Here is a 12267-nt window from a genome sequence, read left to right as displayed (position 1 = left end):
CTTGTTCAAAATGAGTCATGCATGTTAACTTTCTAACCCATTGTCCACGTCAAGCTTAAAACCTCTTTCTTTCAAAGGAGCAAAATATCACTATCTTAATCAAGCTACAATAATATATATATATATATATATATATATATATATATGTATACATGTTAACTTTCTAACCCATTGTGCACGTCAAGCTAGCTTAAAACCTCTCTCTTTCAAAGAATCACCACCTGAGCTTGGAATAAAATATCACTATCTTAATCAAGCTACAATATTAATATATATATATATATATATATATATATATATATATATATATATATACATGTTAACTTTCTAACCCATTGTGCACGCGGTCAAGCTAGCTTAAAACCTCTCTCTTTCAAAGATATCACTACCTGAGCTTGGAACAAAATACCACTATCTTAATCAAGCCGTAATATATATATATATATATATATATATAACGTCAGACAATATCTGTCTACCAAATATATTTTTTTTTTGTTGGTACATTTTTTTTATTTCATTTGTTTTATCTTTATTAGGTCAAATAATTATTGCATATAAATATATAGCATAATTTAATTTGAAAAAAAAAATTAAAATATAAATCTTAAATATTAAGTGTTACCCCTTAAGTTGCCAAGATGGTATGCTCTATACATCGGCTTCAGAATAGAATAACTTTTTCAACTTTGAAGTCATTTGGCAACCACAAACTCGCATACACAACAAGAGTTGGACCTGATTCCTCCTCTTCTCCTCCTCCTCCTAAACGGCTCCCTTTATCCTAACATTATGCTTTTCTATGGTTTTCTCTTGAAAACATGACATTCAAGACTATCCTTCTTTTATGAGCAGCGGAGTGTATAGAGAAATAGAATGATTTATGATCAGGAATGTGGAGGTTGATGGTCAAAGTAACCAGCTGTTTATTTTGCTTGCGTGGGATATTGCGTACTGGTTGGTGGAGGAAACTATCCCACTCCAAAAAATAAAATAAAATAAATTATAGAAGTCATTAAATAACATGACTCTAATGGAAAACTCAAATTATATGACATGTACTCTAAAATTATTAGTTAATGATATAATTAGAGTCCGGCCCGTTAGAACTTTATAAAAAACAAGAATTTTTTATTTTCAAACAATATAAAATCTCGTATACCACCTACCTTATTCTTATCATATTGGTTATCACATGCTAGATGACGGATGAAGAGATGGTGAATAGAATAGTATTTTTCTTTCCACGACCCAGGCACATACGTTTCGTCCTTGTATATGTTGCGTCTGTTGGCCGCCATGAATGGCTACCATTCAACAGAACTTTTCTAATGGTCCTAGTCAATATAGGGCTCAACCTTCCTTCCTTTCACTCTATAATACGATAATTTCAACAATCTCGATCCATCTCCTGATGCCTACTTCTCCCTCCAAACAAAATTATGGTCAACTTGTGTTAATTGTTTCTTAATTCGTTTTCCAGTCATTGATCGACAATACGATGCATGCATCCACACTAACATGATTAACGTACCCTCATCATCATCGTCTCATCTCTCACCTCACCCGCTTTCCTTACAAACATGGACGCCCCTGCATATTTCTCTACATCTCTACTTTCCATCCTCCTCATCTCCTTCTTCATCATCTTAACAGTACTAACTACACCATCTTACTGCATCGACGATGATTCCTCCTTCGTGGAGTGTGGTCGTCCCTACAACTGTGGAAGCTTCAACATCTCGTTCCCTTACTGGGGAGGTGGTCGGCCGGACTATTGCGGGCATGGGGATAAGGGGTACAAGTTGGAGTGCGTCAATAATGAATCCCTTGTTTTGCAATTTGAAGAGCTAGAGTTCCAGGTACTGAATTTCAACCAGAGTACAAACAATATGACCATTGCAAGAACGGACCTCTTGGAAAATCTTTGCCCTGAAAAAAAGCTGACTACCGCTTTGAATTACACCTTGTATGATTATACTTCAACCATTCAGAACCTAACTTTATTCTATGGCTGCCCTCTAGCCATACTGTCCATTTTGGCCGGCAAAATATTTGAATGCAGCCCAGGAGTTTTGAATAATGGTTATTTCGTAGACGACCTTTTGCCGCCCGGTATCAATCTATCTGAATTTAACCAATCATGTAAAGCTACTATGAAAGTTCCCATTTTCAAAACGACTGCTTTCAATGAAGTCCCTCATGTGGGTGGAGCAGCAGCACCGTTACTGGATGAAGCTTTCAGGCAAGGGTTTGAGGTGGAATACCCTCAATCGTTGCGGGTTGCCTGTACTGGGTGTGAGCACTCAGGTGGGAGATGCGGCTCTAATAGCACCTCCCAGTTTGTCTGCTATTGCCGTGACGGAATGCAATTTCTTAATTGTGGTCCAAACAACTCAGACGGTATGCACATTTTTTTCTCTGCTCTCTCCCATTTCAATTGGATATGAGTTTTGCTGTGGAAATTATAATTTTTAAAAAGTTAAAACAACAATATTTTTAAATATAACTAATGTGAATTAAGATTTCTACATCGACCTGTGTGCAAACGAGTGTAATCAAAATTGTTTAGACTTGTGAATAGATTTTTTTCATTGGATAAGCTGAAGCCTCCATTCTTCTTGTTTTTCCCTAGCTAGATTAATCAATTCATGTGGTATGGTTCTTCTTCTTTAATTACGTATACGACCCATAACGGCATAGTTAAACAAAATAAAAATACTCTAACCATAAAATAATTACACAAAATAATCTCACTAACTGACATGACTTCAAATGACTCCTCAAATTAAAAAAATTATTTTTAGTGTAAAATAGATCTAACGAATCAGATGAAATCCTACCTATACCTAACTCTTGCATGGATATTTTTCCAACATTAATGATTCAATAAATTTACTTGCAAGTTGCATTTTTATTTTGGTAAATATATACTTTCATGAACTCTCAAATGCATAGGGATTCTCCCTCTTTAGAAGTGAGTTATTAGGATACTTTGAAAATAAAAAGAAATCATTTGATTAGGGAAAGAAAATCTTAGTAATATTATAGAATAAAAAGACCATAAAAAAATGTTTTTCCAATGGACTGGGTCATGCTTGTTGAGAGGTCATTTATCATCAAATATTGTTGAAATTTGAAGCTCTAAAGCTAGGGCACCCCTCAGAGAATGCCATAATATCTATGCAGCCTTGTTGTCTGGGTCAACATTCAAAGCTTGGAGGAAGTGGCCAGGAATATTCAAGCCACAACCTTGTTTAAGAATATGTTCCTTTGAGTCAATATGCTATTTTTAATATCTCTTTGTGCTCTTACCAAGTCCTCAAGATGTCATGATGCGGTGAGAAGCACCCCATGGTGCAGTACATATGACATCAGTCAGAAATCAATAATTCTATAATTTTTGAAAAAAATAAAAATTTCCTAATAAATTATTCTTACTTCCAAGTTGGACTTAATTCAGAGATTAATTGAATTATCTGTAGCTTATATCCGAACTTTAGAGTTTAGAGTAAAAGAGAGATAGACATGTACACAAAAGCGGATTCTGCAACACCTATGACGACTTGCGTGAAGCATGTACACTTTAAGATTATATAAATTATTTTTCTATAATTAAATCAAAAGTGTAGACTATGATTTAATTTAAAATTGCTAACTAATTATTCTGAATTAACGAAAAGCCTATTAACTAACACAGAAAGATTATGTTAAAACATATCTTTTGATAATCAATAAATTAAAATATGTGATGAATATATATACATACGCAAACCGACCAATCCCCTGCACGTTTCCAACATCTAGATCACATTTGCTCTGCTCGTTTACTTTGGGGGCATGCGGAAGGAAGCAAAAGATAGAGTTCTCTTTCCAGGCCTCCACTTTCTGTTCAACCAACCACAGCTTTTAACCTTAGTCATCCACTCTTATCATTTTAGCATCACACAAACTTGACCTTTTTTTTTTTTTTATAGTAATTTTAGAATTATGAATTGTATAACTACCGAGAATTCCTTTAAAAAAAAAAAATAGAATCTATTATTAAAATAGTAATTTTTTTTATGTAGATCTCATATTTACTATATTTTTTAAAAAAAATATATATAAAGATTGCGCATTTCATAACTGTAAATACTATTTCTTTTTTTTTTAAGATCTTGGTGGTGGCCGGACCCATGTATTCACATATTTTCTTTATCACCCCCAATGTTTGTTTGACATGTGTGCAGCTTTTGTCTCATTCGTTTGTTTGGTAGGTACTAGGTAGAGGTCTTTTACTTGGGAAAGTTTCAATAGGTCTCAACCATGCATTTGTGGCCTACTTTCAGGACCATTTTTGACATTAGGGTGTTAGATTATTCTTCATTTTTTTCATACATCATGCATACAAACAAATGGAATCATGATGGTGTCCCCATCACTTGGGATGACGGTGCCTTTATTACTTGGAGTGCAAGATTTTCAATACCTTTGAAAAATTGTAATCAGAAAACAAAGATTTTAGATTACTTTTGGCCTGAATGATGAGTTGTTAACCAATACATTCAAGAAATCTTTTTGCTGTTGCTTGAACCTTTGTTTTGTCTTTCCCCACCATTTGAAACTCCAATCATAAACCAAAACAAAACAAAATTGTAAACTACAGGCACAACTTCCATTTCCAGTACACAGTAAGGCTCTTTCCTTCTCTCTGTTTTCCTTTACTCCTTGCTTCCTTCCACCCGAAATGGACCTCCAAAACCTCTTCATGTCCTCAAAACCTTTTCATATATGCATATTTTTCTTCATCTTCTTCACTTTAGCCAAGCACATACTTTCCCTAGACGCAAAATTTCAAGCCTGCATGCCTCGAACTTGTGGCAATGGTCTAAATATAAGCTACCCGTTTTGGATACCTCATGAGCAAGAATCTTTCTGTGGACTCCCCAGCTTTGAGGTCATCTGTAGAGATAGAAACTCGTTTTTCTCAATTTCCAATGTCGAGTATATCATTAAGGATATCTTTTACGCCAACTATTCATTGCTCGTCGCCAATGCTGCTGCCTATAAGGACACATGCCCTGCTCCTTTGCACAATATCAGCACCCATCGAACTCAATTGGATCTTAGTTCGGATAATAGTGATTTCTCCATCTTCTACAACTGCACATCATTGCCTGATTACCCTATATTTGAAATAGAGTGTGCTAGCAATAGTTCCCATCTGTATTCTTTCGCCGTTTTCCACAAGGAAGGACTGGAGCAAAACTATTCTTCAGGATCGTGCCAGGCTTTGGTTGAAATGCCTGTAGATGTGCAGAGTGGAGTCAACTTCACAAGCTTATTGAAAATGAATCATACTGATATTATGAAGATGGGTTTTTTGTTGAATTGGAGTGGACATAATTGCAGCAGTTGTGAGATAAGTGGTGGACGGTGTGGATTCGATAGTGATAAGTTTGTTTGTTTTTGCCAAGGCGGGCCTCATCTCAAAACATGCAATGATGGTAATTCTGTAGGATGATTCATCATCATTGTTGAGTAGTTTCTTCAAAAATCTTCTTTCCTTCTCTTCAATTCTCTCTTTTAACTTTTTGATAGTAAAAGATTCATCAGCTAGCATAGAGGGTGAGAAGATCTTGCAGCTTTACGTTCATTCTGCATAGTCTGGTTCTTTATTTTCTTTCCTTTAGTTTTCAGTCTAATCTACATTCAGTCACATAATGCTAGGGACTAAAAGTTCAAATATTGCAAATTTATTAGGTTCTGATAGAATTTTCATATTCAAGTGATGCTCTTCCTCCTTTTGTATTAAAAATATTCTGTCCTCTGCTCCAAGACATGGACGAAATCCTAGAAATTCCTAAGCATTGGCAGACATAATCTTTGGATTTCCATATTGTTGGTGAGCAAGAATCATGATGTTGCACACAGGGCACTAAATTACTCTCAGAAAACAGAGCCCACTAAAGGGGATGGTTGCTGATTGGCTATGTCTAAGGTTAAAATAAAATCAATTAAAAACATCAGGTCTCCGATACCATGACATCCTGTTTTATTTCCTCCTTAAACGCTATAAGTTTATGTAATCTTCCTGTTTCATGAAGGTCCACTGTACTAAATCCTTTAGCCTTAACAATTCATTTTCCTTCTTGCATTATGCTTCTTTTCTTCCTTATAGATTGCAGCACATCTTACATTTATAAAAATTTCCATATTATGCGGTCAATTGGGATTAAAAAAAGGAATTGTTGGTTGGTTTTGGATATTTGCTTACAGTTACAGCTAAACGGAATCCGAACTGGCCGAGGAAGATTGGCATAGGTAATATATCTATTTTCATCCTTTTTTTCTTCTCTCTTCGGGGTTTGTCACAAACATTTCTCCAATCTGATCATCAGTTTGAACCTGTTGGCACTCACTCTTCCTTTTACCCCAGGTGTAGGCTCAGCTATTGGGGGCGTGATCATAACTTGCATCATCTTCTTCATCTGTCAAAAACGCTACAAGAAGAAATATGGGCTGCAATATATGCCTTCCTCCTTTCTGTCTCGAAACATCTCTTCTGGTCATCCTTCCTCCACAGCGACAGATGATCCTGAGATGGGAAGTAAGTACTTTGGAGTTCATCTCTTCAACTACACCGAACTTGAAGAAGCCACAAACAACTTCGATTCACATAAAGAACTTGGAGATGGTGGCTTTGGCATTGTCTACTATGGTAAGAGCCCACGCACATACACTAAATACTGTTTTCATTCATGTTTTTGGTACGGATCTTGATTTAATTAACACGATACAAAAACATATATCTTTGGTTTAAACTTGACGAAAATGTATTTTCTCTGATATATTTGATCACCAGGCAAGCTTCGAGATGGGCGTGCAGTAGCAGTAAAGCGCTTGTACGAAAACAACTACAAGAGAGTCGAGCAATTCATGAATGAAGTAGTAATCCTTACTCGCTTACGCCACCGCCATCTCGTCTCACTTTATGGCAGCACATCTCGCCACAGCCGTGAACTGGTGCTGGTTTACGAATACGTACCCAATGGCACTGTTGCCGATCATCTTCATGGCGAACGGGCAAAACCTGGTGCACTTCCTTGGCCTATTAGACTGAACATTGCCATTGAAACCGCAAGTGCTTTGACATATCTCCATGCATCTGCTATCATCCACCGCGATGTGAAAACCAACAACATTCTTCTCGACGACAATTTCTTTGTCAAAGTTGCAGACTTTGGACTGTCTCGTCTCTTTCCAACGGATGTCACCCATGTTTCTACTGCTCCACAAGGGACTCCTGGCTATGTCGATCCTGAGTATCATGAATGCTACCAGCTTACTGAGAAAAGCGACGTTTTTAGCTTCGGAGTGGTGCTAATTGAGCTCATATCATCCATGCCTGCTGTTGACATCACAAGGCATCGACACGAAATTAATCTATCTAACATGGCTGTCAACAAGATCCAAAACCAGACATTGCACGAGCTTGTTGATAAAACTCTTGGCTTTGAATCAGACAGCAAGGTCAAGAGAACGATAACTGCTGTTGCTGAGTTGGCATATCGGTGTCTGCAACATGTCAAGGAGAGCAGACCATCAATGGCAGAGTTGCTGGAAGAACTAAATGATATACGAGGAAAGGCGTACATTAACCACAAGACACAGGAGGTGGATGTATCTGCAGATGATGCTGCTTTGTTAAAGACTCATTCGCAGCCACTTTCCCCGGATTCTGCTCTAAATTGGATTGCTAGCTCTACGACATCAAGTCACAGTACATAAATCTACCCTTTTCAATAAATATATATATATTATAAAAAAATCCTATTGGCCATGCATCCATAAATCATAATTAAGGCTAAAAGGTTGTTACTGCACAAGATGATCTTCTATACGATGATCTCTTGATTTTGAGTAAGAGATGTAAATATTATTTCAGAGCTGTCATGGGTTCTCTTAATTAGGTCCAGTACCTTATATATAGCTTTTCAGATTGATTTATTCGTTTATAATAAAGAGTTATTTCAACTGTACACCAGCATTGCAGATATAGTAAAGATGAAACCTTGTCATAGTAAAGAGTGAAATATGTGCTTCAGAATTTAATTTGCTTATCATGTGAAAAACATTGTCTGGATAGTATCTGGAGATCCAATTCTCACTTATTCTGTCGTTTGTTTTCATAATCATTCTCAACTAATTATTATAACTTTTTTAAATTTCAACACAAAATAAAATAAATAATTCAACTTTTTCAAATTTTAAAACAAAAATTATGTTAAAAACATATATTTTAATAATATTTTATTCAATTTTCAATTTTTATCCTATCTCATCTGTGAAAATAAACGAGATTGATTCTCCCAAACTCTGTATAATGATATAAAAAAATGGTAGCTACTCTGCATCGAAAACTTTGTTATTTTCGATCAATGGCTTTATAAAGACCCCTTAAATTAATAGTCGATCACAATTTCTCACATCAATAAATGTGACTCCGATAACAAAATCTGAAATAAAGAACAATAAAAACCATGCTGAAAGCATGATTTGGACTAAAAATGTAAGCCAAATCAATATTTGTTAGGTTTAAACAGCCTCTTTGTCACATGAAGTTAAGTATTTTAATTTCTATAAGCACTATCTCTCAAGGCGGCTCAATACAAATTGAAGTCTAAAACGAAATTTAAATGCGTTATTGGTAATTATAATATAATAAAATATAAATTATTATATGAAATATTTTTAAAATTTTAAATAAAATGAAATCTTTAAATAATTTTTTTTTAATTTATATTTAATACAACTAACTAAAATGGAGCCTCAAAGTAAATTTCGTACCTCAAATTAAAAAGATCTTAAAAAAAATATTTAAAATATAAATAATTCATTATATTAAATATTACATTAGAATTATGGGGACTTGCACAGTAATTGAAAAATATAAAAATTGTTTAAAATTTTATTTAATGCAAAGCCATACAAATTGAGCTTCCAATCTGTCTTCTCGATCCCACTCACACACTAGTCTCTCTCTAAAATTGCTCAGTAAACTGCACTCAAAATACAAATTTCCTCCGCTGAAAGCACATGGATTCTCTAATCTCTCAAACAAAAGCTCTCTCTTGGAAGGATCTCAAGCTTGAACCTGCAATGGAAGAAGCAAAAAAAAACATCAGAGTTAGCATTAGTAGGTCGGTTATAGTAGCTGCACGTCCACTGAACAAGTTTGCCATGCATGCAAGCATCAAGGCTGCCTGGAGCTTCATTTAGAAATTTATAATAGAGGATCTACAAGCAAATCTCTTCTTGTTCACCTTTGAAACTCCTCAAGATAAATTACGTATCCTCAACCAAGCTCCATGGAATTTTAAAGGACACTTGCTTATTCTCAAATCATGGCCCCCTGGATCAACATTGCAGGAGATCGGTCTGAATCACCAAGTCTTCCACGTACAGATTCATGGCCTCCCCTTAGACTACATGACACCAGAAAATGCAACTCAGATTGGGAATAAACTGGGCAACCTAATTGAAGTGGAAAAAGACTACATTCGGAATCACCTGCAGAAAATTCATCAGGATTAAAGTGGACATGGACATCAGAAACCCTCTGCAACAAGGGTTTAATCTCCCTAGAGATTTCAACATGGATACATGGGTGGCTTTCAAATATGAAAGGCTGTCGGGTTTCTGTTACGCTTGTGGCAGATTGGGTCATTCCCAACTTTTCTGCTCATTTCTCAAATCCATCCCAGACAACCTTCCATACGGACCTTGGATGCGTGCTGAACACCCAAGCATGAATCACTCTCAGGCATTCCTATCTGTAAACTCACAAAATACTACCCAAGGAACAGACATACAAGCGGGAGCCATAATTTCTGAGACCACAATATCATCACAGACTCAAGACCCCCTTTCAACACAGATAATTCCAAGTTCACTACCCACAATAGACGACATGCAAGTGATGGTCCATAAAGGGAAAGCAGGGAAAGCAACAATGGTGGAAGATACACTCGAAACCCAGGGGCAAAAAATCAAAGAACCTGTTATGGTGGATCTTACCGGCGATATCGACTCAGAACGCATACAGGGTAGAGGGACGGAGTCTCCCTTTCACTTCTTAAAGCAATCGGAGAGTCTACAGGGCAGAGGGATGGAGCCATCGTTTCCGGGGGCTCGTGGCAAAGATCTACAGTGGTTTGGCTTCTCTTCTCCAAGCATTAACCAGCCGACACCAACCACAACCAAACCGACGGGCTTCAGTTAGAGCATTGGTAAGTGGCTTCTCATCTTTATTTTTATTTTTAAATTTAAAAAATATATCTTTAAATTCATCTATATTAACTTAGAAAAATTCTATTTGGCAGCCACTATTTGCTGCACTCATTTACACACGTGACGTGTCATCCAATTTCCCTCTCCTCCCAAACGCACGAACTCGGTTTCATTTTGAATTTGCCATTTCGTCGTGCGTTTCGTTCCTCTCCCCCAACCCCCCACATTTCCTCCCTCCCTGTTTAGTCTCTCATCCCTTCTCTTTCCTTATTCTGCCCTAAGCGAGGCCCTGCACTACGATTTTGAGTTCCTCCCTTGAAGGCCCGAGCTCCTCGCAGATGATATATTCTTCTTCTTCTTCTCCTCTAAGATTTTTTCTTATTCTCTAAAGTTTCTTCTTCTTCTCCTTCTTCTTCTTCTTCTTCTTCTTCTCTCTCTCTGTGTTCGACACACTCAGATTGAAACCCTCAATCTACCGATGCGAAGCCCTCAGATCTGCGGGAGGGGTAATGTATACTTTCTTCTAAATAATCTTCTTGAAGCTTTTTCATGTATTACCTTTTTTTCCTCTGTGATTCTAGGGTTTAGTCATACATTTATTTTTTTTCTCTGTGTTTACAGCATCTTTTTTCCTCTAGGGTTTAGTTATATGAGCTGTAAGTTAATGGTATTTTGCAAGAAATTAATGGGATTGTTTCTGGATGATGCATAGCTAGTATTAGGTAGAGATTAGAGGTTGCATTCTATCCTGGCTAGTTTTAGTTTATTATTGAAGGTGGAAATAGTTAAAGGTAAAATGAACCAGATTTTACTGGAAGGGTGGTGCTATGTAACCTCTTGGGTATGTTGAATATCTTGATTTTGGTCATGTATATAGATATATGAGCCGTATTGGACATATATTGCTTTGAATCACAAACGTAGGCGATTGATGGTGCATCACCATGGGACTGTAGTTGGGTTTGTTCAAAATTGTGTGGATGACATTACTTTGGTTCTCCTTGTCATGGCAGAAACGATGGATCCCCCCATACTTAGTTTTTTCTTCTCACTTGTGGCGGTGAGGAAGACAACAGTGCATACAAAAGTTGAAGTACCTTGAAACAACATTCAAGGTACTTCAACTCACCTAACCTAACATATACATCCTTCATTTACACATTCTTCTTCTTCTTCTTCTTCTTCTTCTTCTTCTTCTTCTTCTTCTTCTTCTATATATTTTTTTTTCTTTCAAACTATGAGATCTTCATGCAAAAACTGTAAATTTTTTCCAGTTACAGAAAAATAATCTAGACTATTTCAACCATTCAAAGCAAAACCAGGAAATTAAACCTAGGCTATTACAGAAGTTGATGATGGGCATTTCCCACTGTGAAGCTGATTTTGTTTCAAATTAGCAACCAAAATCAGTTATTTCCACCTTCATTAATAAACTAAAACTAGCTAGGATAGAATGCACCCAATATTTTCAACTCTCATTAGAATAAAATGCATGTTCTCTTCACTTACCTAGGTTGGGTTTGATTACTTTGAAATAGACCATGCATGTGGTTGTACTTTATTGACACTAGTTAATAGAAAATTAGACTATGGCTTTCTATTATTAGTTAAACCCCCTTATCGATCAAAAAAAAATTATTAGTTAAACCCCCTGGTTTGACTAACAATGCCAAATTTTCTGCTATTGCATTTAAGCAACCTAGAAATGAGATATGAGTAAAACTCTTCTTCTTAAATTTTGTCTCTTTAATCAAATTTATTAAGTGGCACATTTTAAATGCATGTCTATTTAGACTCACCTTTCTTTTCTTGTCTTGTGATTGTTCTTTTCCTGAAACTTTCTTTTTTCTCCATTACTCAAAATTAATTTTCGCTTGTAGTTGGAGGCTTACATCACTACTTGTTCTTCTCTACTTGTACTTGTATATAGAACCATACAAATAAATCATAATAAACGGCCAATGAAGTTGCAATTAACTGGACTTTCCAATC

General features: G+C 36.1%; 1 protein-coding gene across 3 annotated transcripts; it reads left to right on the top strand.

The window, feature by feature from the left end:
• Positions 1 to 4296: 4296 nt before the first annotated feature.
• On the top strand, positions 4297 to 8108 carry LOC121242625 (LEAF RUST 10 DISEASE-RESISTANCE LOCUS RECEPTOR-LIKE PROTEIN KINASE-like 1.2). 3 transcript variants are annotated; one of them, XM_041140542.1, is made up of 5 exons: positions 4297 to 4774; positions 4820 to 5489; positions 6262 to 6306; positions 6422 to 6703; positions 6848 to 8108. In XM_041140542.1, the coding sequence occupies exons 1-5, from the start codon at positions 4730 to 4732 to the stop codon at positions 7771 to 7773; spliced, it is 1968 nt and encodes a 655-aa protein (XP_040996476.1). In that variant the 5' UTR covers positions 4297 to 4729; the 3' UTR covers positions 7774 to 8108. The 3 variants fall into 3 exon arrangements, with proteins under 3 accessions (XP_040996476.1, XP_040996475.1, XP_040996473.1); XM_041140541.1 differs by having other exon boundaries at positions 4297 to 5489; positions 6268 to 6306; XM_041140539.1 differs by having other exon boundaries at positions 4297 to 5489.
• The last annotated feature ends 4159 nt before the right edge of the window (positions 8109 to 12267 follow it).

This window comes from Juglans microcarpa x Juglans regia, chromosome 8D, assembly GCF_004785595.1.
Source record: "Juglans microcarpa x Juglans regia isolate MS1-56 chromosome 8D, Jm3101_v1.0, whole genome shotgun sequence".
NCBI lineage: Eukaryota > Viridiplantae > Streptophyta > Magnoliopsida > Fagales > Juglandaceae > Juglans > Juglans microcarpa x Juglans regia.
This window is presented reverse-complemented; position numbering and strand designations above follow the sequence as displayed.